Source organism: Mercenaria mercenaria, chromosome 9 (assembly GCF_021730395.1).
Source record: "Mercenaria mercenaria strain notata chromosome 9, MADL_Memer_1, whole genome shotgun sequence".
NCBI lineage: Eukaryota > Metazoa > Mollusca > Bivalvia > Venerida > Veneridae > Mercenaria > Mercenaria mercenaria.
In genome coordinates, this window is record NC_069369.1 from 5,063,208 (window position 1) to 5,085,956 (window position 22,749).

The window sequence follows — 22,749 nt, forward strand, 5'->3', positions numbered from 1 at the left end:
ATTAGAGATAATATTCAATTTACGCTTTTGTTGTAGAATTTGTAAAGACACATGTATCCGTTTATTGATACAACTTGTTCTTATATTCGTAAGGTCGGTCAACAAACTGTGGCCATTGTTACTGGATCATCATACAAGTCAGCTGGTGGGAGGTAAACTTATGTAGTTATGTTCCAAGAACATTTCTATTTCAGAACATTTCTACACAAATACTTCCAAATGGTCTACTTTAAAAATGTATGAGATTTTTACGGAATCTGGTCACTTGAATAATTTTGATTTATTCCATTAAGGCCATTCAAAATGGATCCGAGTTGAGCGTCCCCATCAATTGAAAATCCATCTTTCCTGACAAGACAAAACTAAAACATATTGATTTCTATATAAAACATTTTCCTCTCTTCTCGACTTATGAAGTGATATCATATTTGTAATTATCATTATTATTATACCAGATTTAATTGGTGTTCTTTTCACGATAAACACGTTCAAAATAGCTTTGCATATAGCAATGCTCTCATAGTTTTTGCAACGCCTTACTTGATAAAAAGACATAACGCACAATCTTTAAAACATCATAAACTTACAAAGATTAGAATTGAAAAAGAAACTCTTTCAATCAATTTTTCAACGAAACCCTTCGCTGACAACGTTTACACGCTTTAAAACTATTGTATCTGACTTGAAACAATAAATAGAAGACTGTTAAATTCAAGACACAAATACGAAAACAGTCTTAAATGACTAAATGAATGCACTAAGTTCTTAAATATCTGTTTTTAAGTTAATCAGATTACATTTTTTCTTTCGAGTAGCCGAAATATAACCCATGGCGCTAAACGTAGATGTAGTTTCGTATGCTTTTAATTGTTATTTTACTTTGCATTTTCCTACACTATATTCACTCTATTTCTCTGTAACGAAAATGAACAAAAAGCATTAATTCTGAACATAAACTTTACGAGGGATGTTCAAACAATTCTTAGACTGGCTCTACAGCGGTGTTCCCATAAGATGCAAACAGAACTAATGGTTCCCTTATAACTAGTAACTTTTCCGTGAGCTACATATAAAACATTTTCCACACTTTAAGACTTATGACGGAATGTTATTTTCTTTGTAATGCTCTTATTGTAATATAATATCATGTGTTCTTCTTTTTGTTTCAGTCTTTTTAAATATTATAAGTATTTTCATGCTGTCGTAACAGTTATTTCCATTCGTGCGTTTTGTAAATGTGGACTAAATCGTAAAGTTTATTTGCTTATTCATAAGTTATTAATTTGATAATGTAGGCCCCTTTTATTAGCTGTGGCATTCTCATTTCTTATTTCAGTTGTCTTTAGCCTAAAAATTTGAGAACATTCTGGCAGTTTACTATTTTGTTCCAAATAAAGAACCTTATAGATCATTCCAACGACAAAATATGTTGTAAACAAAAGAAATTTTATAGAGCGTATCCAGACATTCACTACAAGAAAGTTTCTTAGAATGGTTTTAAGTTTATAGTGAGAAATCGATTCTGATCTGCTTATCTTTGGAGTTAAGATCGTTGGTTAGAGTTGAATTACATTTCTATAAAGTTTCTATAAAAGGAATATTACCAGAATATCGGATGTAGGTAATATTATTTCCAACAAACTGTGGGAATTATTTCGACAGTATTCATACGATGTGTTTTTTGTGACTAAAAAACAGAGAAAAGTGGAAACTTCACAGGTCGCTCAACACGACAAAAACGGAAATGTTGCAGGCTCGGTTTGATTGAGCAGAACTCAACATTTACACATGCTAAAAGTACAAAAAGCAATTTAGAGACATCCGCAGATGTACTCAAACGGCGGTGAACATGGAACCTTCAATGATACACGTGTTGAGGCAAGTAATTCCATGAAGAACGGCGTTTCGTCCCCAGATAAAGTAAAGGGTTTGCCCCAAACGAAGAAAACAATGGGCAGAACTCAACAAACTGGAATTTAGGAAGGGGATCTGAGGTCATGGAGCCTGCGTATCACAGGAACTGTCAAAAGACAAAATTAAAAAACAGGCACCATATCCAAGGGGTGATTAAACAATACCCAAGGCTATGAAAGCGGGAGTATTGGAACCACCCAGGCCGAAATGGTCATGCTGAGAAACTAAACAGTATCAATAACACGACATAAAAGTCGTGCTGAACGATCTGAGAAGATCGAAATATAACAGCCCTGATTTAAATGTACGGGAAGACTTTAACCTTGATGAAGTTATCATTATCAGTCACAAAGCTAGGATCAGTGAAGATTACATTCAGTACCTAGATACTATATATTTTAGGACTTTGATTCAAGTATTCATTCTAATTTAAAGTGCATTCTGTAAATTTCTTCGAAGAAATTGTTTTATTTGAAGTTTGTTGCTGCCTCTTCTGTATAAGCATTGCATCTACAATTTTATAATATGGAAGATCCCCTCCTTTCAAGAGCATGTAAAATTTAATCTACAGAAATAACCTTTGGGGCCATATAATGTTACAAGCTCTCGGTTTGGTCAGACTGTGCATTTTAACAACCCTTATACCCTCACCAGAACGGCTTGAGCTGAGCCTTATTGCAAAAGATACTCAACTGACTCAATGATCTGTCCGTTAGAGAACATGGAAAACGTCAATATTATTAGTACTGATGCCATTTCATGCTTGCTGCTCGATCCTTAACCACAATTGTAAAAAACCTTAAACTCTTTTGAAAGTAAGTATGGTATTAAAACAAACGATTAGCATACTCGGGTGATTGCGTGTGTTCTTGAATACTAATTAAGAGTAACATTTAGTTGGCGCCATAATACCACACGACCACAAATGACTTCAATACTGATTCCATTTACAGCGGACCTTTAATTGCTTCTACATGGGACTTAAACTCATATTCGAAGTAGAAAATGTAAAATTTGTTACAAAGTTTGCAAAATAATAGCATACATATACGCCACCTAGCACCGGGTGATATACAGTACAATTGACTAAAAACAATAAACCCGGATAACCAACAATACTTCAACTTTCATATTATATTTTCAACTTAAAGTGATAAAAGCCTCCAGTAAAAGTTTAAAACACAGTTTGTATTTTATATATTCTTGCGCTGTCGTAGACACGGGAAATATTCACATCAGTGATCCATAGTGACTATTCGCCTACATGCATGGGCATTCGCCGTCACACTTCTTGTATTTTCCCCTGAAAATATTAAAGTTATTTCGATATTAGACACAATGTCATCTTGCTGTAACTAACAGAAATGACAAAATTGTAGGTGTCAATACTCGGTACTTCTAGAACTATGTTACACATTACATATACTTTTTTTAAACTGTTGTCACGCTTTTATTTTTCATACACAAGCTCACTCAAAAACATACTTCTTTTTTTTAAAAAATGGCTATTTGAAATGAGTTCAGCCTATAGTTTGATCCCCAACAAGATCCGTTTCGTAAGGTGCGGCTAAATATTGTAAACTACAGATATGATATATGTCATTCTAAGGTCTACAGAAGAAGAAATATGATCTTTTAAAAACAGTTTATTTTTAGTGTAAATTTTATATAAAAGATAATTAAAACTTATTTTTTATTAAAATTACAAAAACCTATTTACAAAAAAAGAAGTAAATTGTAGCTTTTGAGCGAACTAAGATCCTACAGCTTTTTCAGCAATCAAATAACTATAGTAGAAACATAAATACAGATTTATTGAAAAATAAATATATTTATGCAAGTACGGGACGGTACGGGTTTTAATATTATTCAATTACGAAGCACGAAAAGCTTACGCGCAAATTATCAAGAACTTCAAATGTATTGTTGTGTCTAAGATAGCAGCAATATATGACGGAAAGTACCTTCCCTAAACAAATTAAGTAATAATGAAAACTAATGTTGCTATAATCATAATGGAGATTGTTTAAGAATTTGTATAATATGACATAATATGACCGGTATCTATTTACTTTCAGGGATTCTAGAGAAAATCAAATAGTAATGGAAAGAGTATGGTATAAATTATAACAAATACGTCAAGCAGAGTAACCTTACCTGGATATATGAGTTGCACTATCATAATGTAAAATTTGTCACGCTACTGAACATTTATGTTGGCAGTCATTCAAACCTGTTCAACCACTACTGCATGTTTGATTGATTACACTATCTACTAAGTTTAATGTAAATGCTCCAGGGACCATGCTTACAGGTTTATTTAAAGTATTTGCTTGCGTTTCAGTTTTTAAGTTCTGAAGTAAAGTGGAACATGACGTTTTATTGAAGTGCCAATGTAACTGCTGAATTTAGCAAAGCGGTTTACATTTTATATACATTATGTACCTGCAAGTTCTTCTGAACGGTAAAAATGTTCGTTTACTGTGAAACTAACTATATTGAATTCAAAAATTTGCTTTTAATTTTGTCGGAAATAATAAATTTACACAGAAGGCAAGATATTTTCACCTCAGCGTAAAACGATGGTTACTGCTTATTTCTGTTAATGCAGTGCAGATGACGATATGATGCTGCGATTATATGCTAAAATAAATGATTTAAATTGGCTTACTTGCAGTTTGCTTTGCACTCGTTATCGTAGGTTTCTCCTTCGTATGTGCAGACATATTCTTTTTCTTGATTGCACTCACAGTTATTTTGTTCTTGTGGCTCGTTGTAAGGAGATGGAGGCCGGAAATACTGTGAAGGAGTCTTGTTACAAAGGCATTGCTCATCGCCTGGGCTACAGCTACAGTCACTACTGGGCGGTGGCTCATTTTCCGGAGTCGAAAGGTCCTGTGAAAGAAGCTTATTGCAAAGGCATTGTTCATCACCTGGTCTACAGTTACAGTCACGGTTGGGTGTTGGCTCATTGTCCGGAGGCGAGGTGTCCGGTGGAGAAGGCTTGTTGCAAAGACATTGCTCATCACCTTGGCTACAGCTACAGTCACTATTGGGCGGTGGCTCATTTTCCGGAGTCGAAATGTCCTGTGAAAAAAGCTTATTGCAAATGCATTGCTCATCACCTGGTCTACAGTTACAGTCACGGTTGGGTGTTGGCTCATTGTCCGGAGGCGAGGTGTCCGGTGGAGAAGGCTTGTTGCAAAGACATTGCTCATCACCTGGTCTGCAGGAACATGGCGGACGCATTCGGCAACGGCATCTATAATCACCCGAAATGCAGGTACATGGCCCTATGGTTGGCGGCGAAAGCGTAGGGCAGCGGCATCCATAATCACCTGGAACGCATTTACATCAGCCTATGGTTGGTGGCGGAAGCGTAGGGCAACGGCATCTATAATCACCTGGAACGCATTTACATCGCCCTGTGGTTGGTGGCTTGTAGGTCGGTGGCAAGGTTGAAGGTGGTGGAAGCTTAGGGCAACGGCATCCATAATCACCTGGAACGCATTTACATCGCCCTGTGGTTGGTGGCTTGTAGTTCGGTGGCAAGGCTGAAGGTGGTGGAAGCGTAGGGCAACGGCATCCATAATCACCTGGAACGCATTTACATCGCCATGTGGTTGGTGGTGGATGCGTAGGGCAACGGCATCCATAATCACCTGGAACGCATTTACATCGCCATGTGGTTGGTGGTGGATGCGTAGGGCAACGGCATCCATAATCACCTGGAACGCATTTACATCGCCCTATTGTTGTTTGTTTGTAGGTCGGTGGCAAGGTAGAAGGTGGTGTACGTGTAGGGCAGCGGCATCCATAATCACCTGGAACGCATTTACATCGCCCTGTTGTTGGTGGTGGATGCGTAGGGCAACGGCATCCATAATCACCTGGAACGCATTTACATCGCCCTATTGTTGTTGGCTTGTAGGTCGGTGGCAAGGTTGAAGGTGGTGTACGCGTAGGGCAGCGGCATCCATAATCACCTGGAACGCATTTACATCGCCCTGTGGTTGGTGGTGGATGCGTAGGGCAACGGCATCCATAATCACCTGGAACGCATTTACATCGCCCTATTGTTGTTGGCTTGTAGGTCGGTGGCAAGGTTGAAGGTGGTGTACGTGTAGGGCAACGGCAACCATAATCACCTGGAACGCAGTTACATCGCCCTTTGGTTGGTGGTGGAAGCGTAGGACAACGGCATCCATAAACACCTTGAACGCATTTACATCGCCGTATGGTTGGTGGTGGATGCGTAGGGCAACGGCATCCATAATCACCCGGAACGCATTTACATCGCCCTATTGTTGTTGGCTTGTAGGCCGGTGGCAAGGTTGAAGGTGGTGTACGCGTAGGGCAGCGGCATCCATAATCACCTGGAACGCATTTACATCGCCCTGTGGTTGGTGGTGGATGCGTAGGGCAACGGCATCCATAATCACCTGGAACGCATTTACATCGCCCTGTTGTTGTTGGCTTGTAGGCCGGTGGCAAGGTTGAAGGTGGTGTACGCGTAGGGCAGCTGCATCCATAATCACCTGGAACGCATTTACATCGCCCTTTGGTTGTTGGTGGATGCGTAGGGCAACGGCATCCATAATCACCTGGAACGCATTTACATCGCCCTTTGGTTGGTGGTGGAAGCGTAGGGCAACGGCATCCATAATCACCTGGAACGCATTTACATCGCCCTGTTGTTGGTGGCTTCTTGGTCGGTGGCAAGGTTGAAGGTGGTGTACGTGTAGGGCAGCGGCATCCATAATCACCTGGAACGCATTTGCATCGCCCTTTGGTTGGTGGTGGAAGCGTAGGGCAACGGCATCCATATTCACCTGGAACGCATTTACATCGCCCTTTGGTTGGTGGCTTCTTGGTCGGTGGCAAGGTTGAAGGTGGTGTACGTGTAGGGCAACGGCATCCATAATCACCTGGAACGCATTTACATCGCCCTGTTGTTGGTGGCTTCTTGGTCGGTGGCAAGGTTGAAGGTGGTGTACTAGTAGGGCAACGGCATCCATAATCACCTGGAACGCATTTACATCGCCCTTTGGTTGGTGGTGGAAGCGTAGGGCAACGGCATCCATATTCACCTGGAACGCATTTACATCGCCCTTTGGTTGGTGGCTTCTTGGTCGGTGGCAAGGTTGAAGGTGGTGCACGTGTAGGGCAGCGGCATCCATAATCACCTGGAACGCATTTACATCGCCCTGTTGTTGGTGGCTTCTTGGTCGGTGGCAAGGTTGAAGGTGGTGTATGTGTAGGGCAGCGGCATCCATAATCACCTGGAACGCATTTGCATCGCCCTTTGGTTGGTGGTGGATGCGTAGGACAACGGCATCCGTATTCACCCGGAACGCATTTGCATTGCCCTTTGGTTGGTGGTGGAAACGTAGGACAACGGCATTCATAATCACCTGGAATGCATTTACATCGCCCTTTGGTTGGTGGTGGAAGCGTAGGGCAACGGCATCCATAATCACCTGGAACGCATTTACATCGCCCTTTGGTTGGTGGTGGAAGCGTAGGGCAACGGCATCCATTATCACCTGGAACGCATTTACATCGCCCTGTTGTTGGTGGCTTCTTGGTCGGTGGCAAAGCTGAAGGTGGTGGAAGCGTAGGGCAACGGCATCCATACTCACCTGGAACGCATTTACATCGCCCTTTGGTTGGTGGTGAAAACGTAGGACAACGGCATCCATAATCACCTGGACTGCATTTGCATTGCCTTTTCGTGGGTGGCTTGTAGGTTGGAGTAGGCTTTTTGCACGGGCACTTACCGTCACACGCTTTTTTGGACAAGCTGTAAATACAGAAATACCCTCTTGTTTCAATTTACAATCAGCGGATTTTTGTTGAAATACATTATTCATATTCAGCATCTGTAAGCATCGACAAACAATGAAATAAATCATTTTATATGATCTCAGTTGATCTGAAATACTGTTGGATACGGGGAGACTCAAACCTGCGAAGAGTTTTCAGAAGTATGAGATTTACGTCAAAATATATAATGAAGTAATATTCAACCATTTTCATCGTTCAGTCTAATTTTCAGAACTAACTTTGCTAGGGAATGACTTTTCAGATAAGAATAGAAACTAGTACCGTTATTTCATAATACAATAGGGTTATCATAACAGTGTTCCGGTCTGTCAAAATACATTAAATGAAAAAAACAATATCCCAGATAAAGCTACTGTTAAAATGACCTCTCTTTATATACCTCCTAGTTTTTGTAAAAGATCACTAAATACCCATTTGCAACAAGTTACTATTTGTAAAGCTCGCACAGGAATATCTATATTGCAAACATTGATTGCCACCCGTCAGCTATATGATCGAAACCGTCAAAGTTTCAGAGCCTTATATCAATAGGAAAAATAGAAGAAGAAGGTACACATTATTTTCAGTTTTGAAATTCAGAACATTGTAAATTATTTAAAAAAATTAAATTAAAACAATGTTAAACTTTATAAGACATTTTTTTTAATACGTCATATTTGTATACACAGAAAACATGAGAAAAGATTCATGTTTTTATCGCGTGTCCTCTATCTCAGTAAAGGCACAAAAGCGAAATCTTGATAAGAACGTCAGTCGCAAGCCGTTGGAGAATATCTATACTAAGTACGCAGGCGTGTTGTTACATCCTTGAAAAATATCACAAATGAGGCCCGTCATGCAAATCTTGATAAAGCCGTTCAGAAACTGGTATTATCTTAGAAAATGTTAGATAGATGAATAAACTGAATAATAATATAGGAATTTCTGTATATATATATATATATATATAATCAGGCTTAAAGGCGTACTCTAGAATTCCTGTATATGAGATGGGCGAAATGTTTCCCAATAATAGAATTTCTTCAAACTTTGGATATTACAGGATAATTATCTAAGTAACAAAAACATGCAATAAAACCATAGGTCACTGGTATTGAAAAAGTGTTATCTACCCTTTAAATCGGCATTTTGGAATAGAAATTATACAAAAAAGTATACATTAACATATTTATTCAAGGTATGAGGACAATATAACACTCAGACAAACATAATGACAGTAGTTTTTGACCTCGTGGCCATTATGTCAACTTGTAATTTTCAAAACGTTCAACATTTACTCAAACAGAGTAGTCGAATTCAAGTTATATTTATTTGGGAAAATGGAATAGTTGACCACAACAACATGACAGCTTTAAAGATGCCATGCATTCATAGCCATTTTATCACGTGATACGACCTGGTTCGGTAATATTTACTTTAGCAGACGATTGTAAACAAATTGCTTTGAATAATTGTTTTCATATAAAATAGAAGAACAAAATATAAATTTGTCAACTAATAACCTAAAAGGATAAACAAAACTTGTGTCAAGGTTAATCGTTGCTGCTGTTGTTATCAATGTTAAAATAGAACCATCAGAGTAGGTTTTGGGAGTTTTGTATGCTCGATTTAAAGAATTTTGTCAGTTCATGAATATTAATTGATGAAAGCAGTACGGCAACATGCAATAAATAAGATACAATGCGGACTTTGTGTTGTAACTGTATTTACTCTACAAGCTGTATTTTGACAGAATTTATATAGGTATATAATAAAAAGAAAGTTGTTCTGAAAGCTTAAAAATTGTTGAACATCGTTGGTACCTTGTGGAATTCTGTTTTAGTATAGATTTCTTTAAGATATTCTTCTTTATATCGTTTTTGTTGCCGTGTCGTGTTTTGCAAAAAAAAGGAATATCAAGTGTTTCTTATGAGATATTTGGCAGGTGGACATGTTTTAACTAAGGAATCTGACGTTCGGCTCCCGAATTTTCTGTGACCCTTCTTCGTAGTAATGTCTGTTACAAATATACTGTAATTCGGATAACGGAAATAACATTTTTTAATTAACACAAATTCATTTTTTCATTGTGAAAAAAATCTCATAATTGAAACTAAAAGTTCTTCAGTCAGATGTGCGCAAGTCTCAAGTTTGGCAGATAGCACTATATCATTGTTTAATTTATTTAATATAATTTATTATTATTTTCATTAAATTTACCTCTCCTCAAAATTTCTCCTAGTTTGGTAATTGTCGTCATTTTTTATCAACCTAAACAGTGAGAAATTTGAGCGTCAGTATTCAAAATAGGGACGTTCTTTGTTATTGTTCTGAACAGTTTTCAATTCCTAAAGTTAAACGTCCAGACAAATCTAACTGTTTCGACTTATTAAATGTTCTTACTGTCCGCTACTCCTGTAGTGATTATTCACGGATTCTTCAATTCATATAAGTATCAGTAATACTTTTGCTATATCCTAATTTTCTCATTACATATATCAGTTCACCTAGTCGTCATTCCTTCAGTGTGAACTTCGAAACTTTACAGCGACTGGCTAAACAAAATGGAATAATAAGGCAATTGTGTTTTGGATGGCATGAGAAAATAAATGTCTGTAGGCTTATAGGAAAAACCGTATTCATTTATTCCAAAGCGTCTTATAATAGTAGCTTTAGCTGTATTGCACTCTGTTCACATGTTAATCGTACATCTGAATGCAGGTCATTCAGCTATTGATCTAAAATAGTTTGGTATTGTTTCAAAGTGACCAATATACAAAATGTCATCGTGAAACCTATTCCCGCAATCCTTGCATTAATATGCAGATTTTATACTATTTTTATTTAAGAAATAATTTATAGCAAAACCTTCTTTTAACACTATTTATACACGATGGGCAGTTATACGTCGGGCGTAATAATTTCGAAGTACGTATAAGTACGAATGGTATTGAAACACGATTAATTTCGATCTAATATGTCTTTATTGTAAAATTTGATAAAAATATGATAGAACTGTTTCTTCGAGCATGCATGGCGCCAAATGGTAGGTCGTCACGCTCCTTTGTTTATACACACCAGGACCGGAAATGGTAATATGTCTTGCGGAAGGGTTTAATTTGGGCGAATAAGATGAATTATTATGCAAAGCAAATAACCAACTCAGTGTGTATGTGTAAATTAATCAAGACAGTTGTGCAACTAGACATGTTCTGAAGTAAAATATTTGAACATGGCGCTAAAAGTCAAGTCGATGTGGCGTCAACATAATATCGCTGCTATGAATGAAGCATTGCTAGTCATATTAGAATTGAGATTTAAAGTGTAAGACATCTTGATTTTTTTCTCCTAAATCCAACTAAAACGGACGGAGGGAGTAGAATTTTGTCTTGCGGCTTTCTTAGTCATGCCCTTAAAGTTAGTTAGACTCTTGGTGCTCTGACACTAGTGTGATTATACTTTAGATTTACCATAATTTTATGTTTTACGTAATATTTTCATTAATGTTTAGAGCCTTTCTCAGCGGAGAATGATTTTATTTACATTGTGTTTTCTAACTTGTTGAAAATAGGGTAAGAGCGAGATTGCCATGCCCTTAACGCGTTTAAACCCCCAGTTTCCTTTATATAGGTTACTGACCGTTCCAAAGCGGTGCCCCTATTTTTAACTTGTTTTCTGCCCGTCTTGTATTTTGTGCTGCGTATGTTGTCTTGTTTGTTGTTAGCGTTTCTTTCCTCTTTCTCCTCACTCCCCCTATCGCCACCCCATCCTTTCCTCTTCCATTTGCGCTCCCTTGCTTTGCTATCCCTTCCCCTTTTACTACGAATAAGTTATCGTGCCCACCGTAATTTTGGCTACCGGAGTCCTAAAGCGGTGTCCGATTTTGGTTTTTTCCTGCTTATGTCTGTGCTTGTGCGTCTGTGTGTCTTGGGTGGTGCCCTAAAGTGTTATTATATCTTACGTTTTTTCTGTTTATCTTTGCAAGTTAGTTATGTGTGTGTGTTTGTCTTTTGTACGCGAGTGTCTGTGCTGCTGTGGCTTACGTTGTAGGGTAACTGTGATTAAGGAACGTAGCATTTCCTTTTGAATATCCATCCTTGTTCCACTTTCCCCTTCAACCCCCAACCCCTTTCTACCCCCTACTCCTTCCTTCCCAATTTTTCTATTATTTACATAAAATTAAAAAATATAATATTTTATCGTTACAGTTTCTTTTTGTTATGGGCCTACTTTGAAAATGCGTGGCTCTGAGACTGTGTTTGTGGTGCTCTGTGCTTCCGAGAAATCAAATCTACCCTTACCTATTATCTTTTGATATTAGATCTTTTCCGCCAAATCATAGATGTAAGTTGCGTTTATTGTATTACTTAAGTTGATTTCGTAATTACATTTATGCATAACAACTGACAAGTGACAAATATATTTACAATTGGAAAAGGACTGGAACGTTAGAATTAACTACAATAGTCCCTCTACTTGAAGATGAATTACAAACAATGATTGCAGGCATTGAATTTACGGTCTGGAATACATTGAATTTAAATAAGCTGTTTTATTAAACTGTGACTTTGTGAACAAAACCATTTTGAAATGGTGTGATGATGAGTGCGTAAAAATAGTTAAGTATCTAGTAACTATTAAATTATAATCGCAAATGCTAACCAGCAGGAGATAATAACACAAATTGAAGAATTATGGCGTATATGTTTAGTATATTGTATTATCAACCGTATTCTTGTAATATTCCGTATTCCTGATGAATGTAGTGCTATCTTTATGAGATTTTTTCATTACTGATTAAATTGATTTATCAGATGAGCCGCACCATGACAAAACCAACATAGTGGCTTTGCGACCAGCATGGATCTGGTCAGGATCCATGCTGTTTGCTAACGGTTTCTCTAACTGCAATAGGCTTTTAAAGCGAACAGCATGGATCCTGACCAGATCAATGCTGGTCGCAAAGCAACTATGTTGGTTTTCTCATGGTGCGGCTCAGACAAAGGATTGTAAATCTGCTATTTAAGATTATTGCGGATAGATTTAGAAGTATTATGGATATATATGTATTAGTTTTACCGCTTTTATTATTTACATAAGTGACGTCATTATGAAGAATTTCGTTGCCTAACGACGACGCCATTATAACCATTCTCCTGATGATTCATGAAACCGGTTGGTATCTTTAAGTCGTTATTTTTTATATAGTAAACTATATAACACCAAAAAGGCTTTTCCATAATTTTTGTTTTCCGCTTTTGTAGAAATACTATGTCATAATATATTACAAAAGAGTGAAAGAACAGCATAAAAGCTTTATACATACTCGCATATCAGCAAACACTCGTTGTCATAGCAAACGTTTTCTGTAGAGCATACATGTTTGATTTCCTTCCAACAAAACTCCCTGCAGCTGATTCCTGATCTACTAGGTCTGGCGTTCACAACTATAAAAATACCATATTGCTACTCATTGGTATATAAGATAACTACTCTGAGTCATAGGCATTAGACACATATGTTTGTTCAATAATGATACAAAATGTGATATAAAACATTAATAAACAGTCCAGAACCAAAAAATAAATCCAGCACCCATTAACTATATATTTATTGAATCAAGGTATTTAAATCGGCAGTGCTGCATTTCACGCTATGTAATATTTCAACAAAAAATGGTACGGCTAAATATCGGCCTGCCAACTACACCCATCGCAATATCTTTCGGTTCTCAGGGAATTTAAACATGTCGTTTCATTTCTGAGAAAACAGTTTTTATTTAAAAATTGCGCCAGACATGAACGATCGTGGCTATTCGAGACTTGACACTATAAATAAAATACAGCCACGTACGTGTAAGTTATACACAATGCATTATAGATATTTTAGCTTTACAAACGATATGATAATATTTAATAGATTATATATCTTATCAAAGTCAACATTGAATACTTATGTTTTTGAAAATGATAAGCACTATTCCTTGCCCAGCAGTTAATAACAATATCCTACACATATCAATTTAAAAATAAAACTTACAATTCGTTTCCGTTATTTTCATTTTGCACACTGTGAGCTAAAGCAAGTACATATTTGATTTACAAATTAAAGTAGTGCGCATAAAAACACATTGTGCGCAAGAAAAAACATGTTCCAAAAATAGATGTAATTTCTATTTTATATTTTTCACATTAATGGTTACACAGGTTTAGTTTAGTGCAGTAAGGGCCTAACAATTATTGCATTATAATTATTGAACATGCTATTTATAAAAGATATACATTTTAATATCATAACACTTAGAAGGGTTATTGTATTTTGTTAAACACTTACACTACTGGATGCACGTGCCATTAAAAGGCTCATGAAATTGGCCTTAATTTTTTCAAACATTTTCAACAGAGTTTTAACAGGTCACCATTAAAATTCACCTCTTACCTTTTACTATTTAATGGCATTTTCATGACCATAGCTTTAATGTCAGATATTAAAAAGCCATTAAATAAGTACATTAATTGTTAAAACGACTTTGAGAGCCATGAAAAGTTGCTAAAAATAAACCATTAAAATAATTTAATTGGCTCCTTAAAACCTCGTGAAAATTTCTTAATTTGCATTAAACTAATGAGCCATTAAAAAAGGTACCCCTTAGTTTCACATTAATTAGTAAATACTAAGAGAGCCATTAATTTTTAATACTCTGTTAATGGCTGTTAATTATCAAGAATTAGTTAATGGTCACATCAAATATGTCAAATTCAATTTTAATGAGTTAGTAATATTTTAATGGTATATCGAATTAAGGGCCATGAAAGTTTACAACCAGAATTAGACATCATTAAGATAATCAACTTCATATTGAGATTTGCCTTATTGATTTAAACTACGTATTACTACACATGTTATAGTATCTATACATATGTACTGTTTTGTAAAATGCTATAAGAATATTTGATTTTTTTACTCATTATTTTGTTATATAAACGCATGTAACAGCCTTGTACAAACATTTGCCATATTGTATCCTCATTCTGTCATATGTTCATATGAAATGAGAAAATAAATGGATATTGTATTGTATTGTGTTGTACTGAGAAGGGTTTACAGGTACCGGTTTTACTATTAAGATCAAGTGACCATGTGGGTAGTTTTAACTAACCAACGTTTTTATATTGACAAACATTCTGACCAAGTTTTTATTGGTACAGACATTAGGCGTCATGTGTATTCAAAAAGCCACTGTTGATGACAATGTCAGCACACAATGGGCGATCACAATTTAGCTCTTCTTCAGTACTTTGTGCTCAGGTGCATGCACTTAAACAGTTTGAGGGATTGCATCACAAGTAGCTCCCCCAATCAAGCGTACCACACTCTTTGATTCATTGAAACGAAGAAGCCATTGGTCTGCCCATGCCCCAAGTGAATTTAAATCAGACTGTAAATCTTCACAATCATGTGTACTGTTCACTTCTCTATAAACCTTAGTTTCTACTCGAGGATTGGAAAATTTGAAAATCTAAACTGGTCTGAACACAACTCATAATGTAAATTCCTTACCCCACCCACTTTCGTATACAAATGCTGATTATTTGGACAGGAAAAACAGAAAATAGAAAAGTGGCATGCATCAATACGTATTTACCCTTACCAAAATAATGTTGATTGATGTTATCAAATAAATTAGTATGTTTTCTTCCGACTTTCATTGAAATAAATCCAATTTTTTGTAGGAACACAATTTGGCAAACATTTGAAGAAAATGGCGTAACTGCATCGAGGGGAAAAAACTTTAATGCAACTAAATATAACATCATGATATATTACAGACGATGTGTGCATAGTATGTATTTATTTTGATTAAAGTCTATTTTAGAACAATATGGGACTGGAATTATAAGCATTCAATGAGGCGAGCGCAAGCCAAAAACAAAACAAATATTTTTTTGTGTTTCTGAAAATATACGAATCACATTTTAACAGAATGTAGGATTTAATGGGCATGACATTGCTGTTAAGGGCCATTAATTTTATTCTTAAATGAAATCGTACAGAACCTAAACATTTAATGGGCATTAAGTCAAAAGTTAAGGGCCATGAATAATCCTGTTAAATTCAAAATATACAGAATTTCATTATTGTTTCAAAGCCATTAACATTTTAGCTACCAAACCAAATTTTTAACGGCATGATTCATGGTCAAAAATGGGTGTTTTAATGGTATTTTAACATGTAACCCATTACTATTGTGAAGCCTGTTAAATAAAGTGATGCAAGAATTAATGGGGTTAATTAACGGTTTTCCTATTTTAATGGATATTTTACAGTGTTTTAAACCATGTTTAATGGTAAGTGCATCCAGTAGTGTTAGGACAGGATCTGAGGGAGTTACAACAATCTGTATTTATTCTAGGTTTACTCTACAGATTCAGTATTAATTGTTATGGAACTAAAACATCATTTTAAAACTAAATATTATAGACACAATAGACAATGTAAATTGCTTCCAAGCATATATTTTCATGATATGAAATGCAACTCACGTTCTTGAATTTTTAACATGCCCGCTTTCCAACGCCTCAAAATATTTCCTGAAGTTCTTTCCTCCTGTATTTCTAAAAGTATTCTTTTTACACAGGGTCTATTGATTTGAACTGTTCCTAACTTGTGTTAAAATACACAACAGAAATGATTAAGATCAAAACTCAACCAAAAGTACATTAATCCTCAGTTGTATAACAATTAAAAGTTGTTCGACCTTTTCGTTAATATATTCAATGTGTTGCATTGGTCTGTGTAAAAATCGAGGTAGGACAGGTTCTAAATGAAACATCATCCAAACTTAATTTATTGATAATGCAGCGCAAGGAAAACTTTATCTAAAAGTGCAACAAATAAGTAGAACGATGTACTAACAACAACACTTACTCTGAGGCAACCATAGAACCAGGAATACCAACTGCTCTCTATGAGTAACATTTACTTTTTTAACTTGGTTTATTAGTAGAGCTATGTACATGCTTATTACGGTTAGACACGTAAAAATGTAAACAGATATTTCTTATTCCATCGTATACTAAAGTTGCATTGATGGACTAGAATATATTCGGATATTTTCACATATGATTGAGCATATTATTTAATGATGTCACTAGACGCTTGCAGTTTACGGATGATTTAAAATATATAAGTTCTCGAAAGTATTTTTTGCAGAAGGAAAAACATTAAATGCACGCATTTCAGTTGTTTAAACTAAAAACACCATGCGGCTGTAAATTAATTTATTGCTTTAGGATTTTAGATTTGTATGCACAAGTCCTCGATGCCCAATCGTCACACATAAGAGGTCGGGGGATCGATCCCAGGCAGATGCCAACATTCTTTAAAGCCACCTTAAAATCTTTTGTTGTATTTAGGAATTCAAGAATTGTGAAAACCTTGTAATCGATAAAATTCGGGTTGGGTGGATGTAAACAAATATCGCTCTGACAAAATGTAAATTTAAATGAACTTTTAGATAAAATGTGAAAATGGGATCGTGACTAAATACAGAGGAAGACTTTTTCTTTCAACGTGTGAAATTCTGAATTTGAAAATGATCAGAAAAATATAGATTTTGAGAAATATAAACGCCAGGGAATACGCTAATTGTTTTCAAAAGTATACTGCGGAAAAAAATATGGCGGACAATAATACTAAGCCAGTAGAAAGTGAAGACCAAGCAAAGCGAAAACGAAGTGAACTTTCGAGCACAAGTGAGTTAGAACTGAGTACAACTGATGCAGACAATAGCAAAAAGCAAAAGAAAAAGAAGCCTAAAACAAATAAAAACACAGTGAATAATGGTAATAATGTCGGAAACGAGGTCGAGGGTGATGACTGTTCTAGCTTGATAAAACAAATGAAGCTAATCAACACAAAATTAGAAAATATTGATTGTTCAATGAAAAAAGTAAATGATAAACTTGGAACTGTAATGGTGAAAGGTGACGGCTCTCTGAGAAAAGCAACGAAAGATCTACTTCTGGAAATGAAGGATCATTTTCTTGATTCTGTAAATCGAAGTATTGACATACTTGAAAGTAAATTGTTTGACAAGGACTTAGAGAATGATGCGCTCAAGGAGAAGATAGCGTAACTCGAGGAAAAAGTAAAAGAAAATGAGACTGAATAGAGAAAGCTTCACACGAAACTGACCGAAATCGACGAAGCACGTAAGAAACATGAAAACGATGCTGAACAATACAGCCGTAGAAACAATATCAAAATTAATTAGTGGCATACTAGATTACAACAGAAATGAAACGCCACTGGAAACGGCACATAAAGTAATTGATCTGGTGCGAAGAAACAAATTATGTAATATTCACTTACACGATATTGACATATCGCACAGACTGCCAAGTGAAAATAGTAATAACAGGGTAATGATTGTAAAAAAAAAACAAAGAGAAATATCAAACAGGGAATGCCACGCACCAAAAGCGCAGCCTTCTCAAAACGAACCCCCAGCACGCAAACGCGTGCACCACAAACACACACACACACACTCAAAGCTTACACATCAGGACAAAACGAACAACACACACACACACACACTCAAAGCCAACACATAAGGACAAGACGAACAATAAGCATACACAAACGCGCGCACACAAAGTCAACACACAAGGACAAAACGAACAAACAAAGGAACACAGTGGGGCACCGCCTTGGAACGGTCAGTGGCAAAAACACCACTGGGGAGCTTAAACCGGTTTTTGGTGCGCACCCAACTTCACTCTTACCCCCACCATGTTCCAAAGACATGGGACAGTGTAAATAAAAGTAATCCCCTCCAGGTGAATCTCTAACACACGTAATGGAAACAAAAAGGCATGGCATGTAAAACACAAAAATGCTCGTGTATAAATATATAAAAAGCAAACCTTAAGAACCAAAAACGTATGTACTCAATGCCTTTTCAGAAGACAGAGCAACAAGAGAAACACCCTTAAGGGTCCGACGAAACAGGTCAGAAGACAAATATCAAAACAGTTCAGTCCCGGTAGGATTTAAAAACTGCTCATCATAGAGTCCTCCCCCTCTTCCGTCAGACGCAATCAAAGAGGGAAGCGTAGTGTCCAACTGTAAACGGGTTGAACACTAAACATGCGGTATGTCTCAAAACAGTGGGGTCGTAACCTCTTTTAATAAAACGTTTGATAATCTTTCCAAATACATTTGTAAATTACCATGACCCAAGATCTTACGAAGTTTGTAAACCACCTACCCATAAAAAACGGGTTTAGAAATACCTTCTCGCAGAAGTGTCTTTAAATTACTATTGAATTTTAAAACTAAATCAGAATTACGATAATAAAATTTAGTAAAATATTTACGCAATTTGTAATAACGGTAGCCTTGCTGAAGAAGTTTACTTGTAATATATTGATTACGTTCATTGAAATGTTTGACATGACTACACGCTCTGGCAAACCGAATTAATTGAGAAATATATACCCCATAAGATGTAGCCTGAGGTACATCCCCATCCAAATGGGGAAAATTTACAATACTAAAATTAAAATCATCCCTCTTGTCATAAATTTTGGTATGTATAATATTGTCATAAATAGAGAGATGTAAATCTAAAAATGAAGCATCAGCATCCGAATTGTTAGTTTTAATTAACTGAAGCTCCCTAGGATAAATAGTACCCACCAAATGACCAATAAACGGATTATCCATATTAAGAATATCATCCAGATAGCGTTATGTATTATTAAATGCAGTTATAATATCTGCTTGCGTATCTGGAGAAAGGCTCAACATAAAGTCTCTTTCATAACAATATAAAAACAAATCTGCGACAAGGGGTGCACAATTCCCGGTAAAACTTCATTCATATTTATAAATGAGGACCTTACCCGCATAAATCTCCATGTCCTCATGTGTATCAAGAAGAAATCTCCGGATGAAGTCGAAAGTGCATGGTCACGAAATGGATCAATATATTATAAAGACAAACAAAACAAAATCAATTTTGTGCCATATGAAGAATACCAAGATTGGATTGATCTGCCTTGGCCCGCACAAACGACAGGAAGTAAAGACGAGCAAAACACCACAAATACTACACCAGATGTCAACGTCGATTAATACGAGTGGTGACAAACTTTTTACTCTCGGTGTATATTTTCGTTCCTATATAAATAGTGACAGGTAGACAATAAGACAAACGGTTGAAGTATATTGTTATCACTTATACGATAGACAGTGATTTATCTGGTAAAATAAAAGCAATGATTTAAACTTTTATCCAACAAGTAGTTTATACAATATTGAAATGTATATCAAAGTAACGAGCACACTTTTCATGCATGTATATATATAAATGTGTGTGTGTGTGTGTGTGTGTGTGTGTGTGTGTGTGGAGGGGGGGGGGGGGGGGGGGGGGGTAGGTGTGTACTTGTCACTTGTCATATTTGTAGTAGCCCAACAAAAAGCTTTTGTGGGCAACACCATTAACATTATTAATCGGCAGTTTATATCATTCGAGTTACTTTAAAAAATTGTGTATAAACTATTTGTTGTAGCATAGCCACCTGATGAATATACCTTTGTCAGACATACACTATATACATTTGTAATGTACACTATACAAGCGACCACACTTTCCTTCGTGCATGCATATATAGTCATAATTTTAAATGCTCTTAATGTTGACCACATCATGCACATAATTAATCTGCGGTTTTTGTCATTTGATCTAATTGATAGTAATTATTTGTTATAGCAAACCCACCTGCACTTTTTATGTAACGGTCTGGAAATGAGCACGCAAGTAACTGGCTTTATTGATATTGCAGGTGATACTGAATTACATTAAGTTATGCAGTCCTCGTAAAACGTAACTCGCCACTATCTATTGTGTTTTATTGTATTGTCAAAATGTGTATCAAAGGCTGAAGAAAATTATAATTACCCCCACCTTAAAAGATACTGTTTCAGATCCTAGGAGGTTATTCGCAGGTAATATTACTTTCGCTCTAGTTTAATACACGTGAGGAATATTACATACCGTATTAAATGAACCAGTAAAACAAAAACAAATAATTCACCAAAACAGTGATATACCTCCGTTTGGCATTAACAATCAGCCTTCGGCACGTTATGATAAATTTGTCGAATATGTTTGTTTGAATGCATCTTTGTTTATACGTATATTTATAATGCTTTTCTTCCGCAGTACGCTTTCAGAAGCGAATCATTTTTAAACACTCCCACCTTCACATTGTACACATGCGCCAAGTTAGAAATGTCATTTCACCACAGAACATATATCTTTAACTTTTGTTCTTCAACTTTTGGCGTTTGTGTGAATTCTCTAAATACTGCTATACTCGGCACGTTATACCTATACCCGACGTTTAAGTATCGCGCGTTCCGTTTACAAAGTAATTATGATATTAAAAATATGCAGATTCAATGTTAAAGGTATTTCTGATATGAAAAAGCGAAATCACATTTTCAGTTGGTTCCGTGATAGTGAATATAATATCATTATGCTACAAGAAATACACTGTAAGAATCAAGATTATATAAAATGGGAACGAGAATGGGGTGCTAAAGCGTTCTTCAGTGGGAACAGTTCTAATAGCAAAGGTGTTTGCATATTATTGAAAAACAACATTGATATTAAAATAGAAAGTTACAATGAAATTGTTGAAGGCAGATTGCAATATCTGACATTATCGGTATATGAATTTGTGATACTTCTACTAAATATATATAGTCCCAATGTAGACGACAGTACTTTCATTGAAAATATAGAAACTTTAATTGTAAATAACGATGATAAGTCCATGGTTGTAGGAGGCTACTTCAATACTGTCTTAGGTGTAAAAATCTAAAAGAAAAATAGTCATACCGAAACTCACAAAAAATGTAGAAGTAAATTAAACGCAATAGTCAATAATTACGAACTTGTCGAATATGGCGATTAAGACATCCTGAAAAGAGACAATTTACGTGGCATTCTAACTCGAAACCTACAATATTTTGCCGTCTTGACTACTTCCTGATATCTTCCAATCTAATCAAACACACAACAAACTGTAATATAACAACTGGAATACGCTCGGATCATTCAATGGTTGATATAAGCATAGACATAAACAAACGTAGTAGGGGACCAGGTTACTTCAAGCTAAATAACTCCATTCTGTTTGATGATGAATATCAACAAAAAATTAGAACATCCATTAGAGAAATAGCTCGAATCAACGAAGAATCAAATGCAAATACACTATTGGAAATTATCAAAGGTACAATCAGAAATGAAACAATCAAATATTGCTCAGCGAAAAAGAAAGAAACCCTAAGAACCGAGAAACAACTTATTAAAGAAATCGATAACTTACAATGCCAAATAAATGTTGATGATGAAAATAGCATAAATCTAGAAAAATTACTCATAGAAAAAAAGAAATCTTTAGAAGATATCACATTCTTAAAGGCACAAGGATACTACATAAGAACAAAAGCTCAATACATAGAAGGTATGGAAAAAATACAAAATATTTTTCACTTAGAAAAGAAAAAGAGTGATCAAAAGACCGTTTCAAAATTTAGTATCAACAACGAAACTATTAAGGATCCTAAAAAGATATTGCACGAAATCAAATCATTTTATGAAAATATTTACAAGAATGATTCGTCAGTAAACTCATTGCATAATTTTTTTCGACCTCGAACAAAAAATATGAATCTAGTTCTAAGAAACTTCTGTGAAGGAGAATTAACAGAAATTGAATGTGCTAATGCGCTTTTAAAAATGCAAAATAATAAAAGTCCCGGATCAGATGGTTTAACAGCAGAATTTTACAAAATCTTCTGGAACGACATAAAACATTATTATATAGCGTCAATTAACTTATCATATAGAAACGGCAACTTGACACAAATGCAAAAACAAGGGATAATAAATCTAATTCCAAAGAAAGACAAATACACAAGTTCATTAAA

At 35.8% G+C, this 22,749-nt stretch overlaps 2 protein-coding genes across 2 annotated transcripts; both read right to left on the reverse strand.

Annotated features, from left to right (window-relative positions):
• Nucleotides 1-4,581: 4,581 nt before the first annotated feature.
• Nucleotides 4,582-5,163, reverse strand: LOC128559652 (insoluble matrix shell protein 6-like). Its single transcript, XM_053551963.1, has one exon. The coding sequence runs from the start codon at nt 5,161-5,163 to the stop codon at nt 4,582-4,584; it is 582 nt and encodes a 193-aa protein (XP_053407938.1).
• A 105-nt stretch (nt 5,164-5,268) lies between these two features.
• LOC128559653 (multiple epidermal growth factor-like domains protein 6) lies at nt 5,269-14,198 on the reverse strand. The gene is made up of 2 exons (XM_053551965.1): nt 14,179-14,198; nt 5,269-7,717 (listed from the first exon to the last, which is right to left on the reverse strand). Exons 1-2 carry the CDS (start codon nt 14,196-14,198, stop codon nt 5,269-5,271), a joined length of 2,469 nt encoding a protein of 822 aa, XP_053407940.1.
• Between the last annotated feature and the right edge of the window lie 8,551 nt (nt 14,199-22,749).

What these genes read in the sequence shown, in the direction of transcription:
- LOC128559652 (XM_053551963.1), bottom strand. Translation starts at nt 5,163, where the DNA reads ATGCGTCCGCCATGTTCCTGCAGACCAGGTGATGAGCAATGTCTTTGC.
- LOC128559653 (XM_053551965.1), bottom strand. Translation starts at nt 14,198, where the DNA reads ATGCCATTAAATAGTAAAAG. An exon ending in ATGCCATTAAATAGTAAAAG is followed by an intron (nt 7,718 to 14,178) that starts GTAAGAGGTGAA and finishes CTGTATTTACAG; the next exon opens with CTTGTCCAAAAAAGCGTGTG.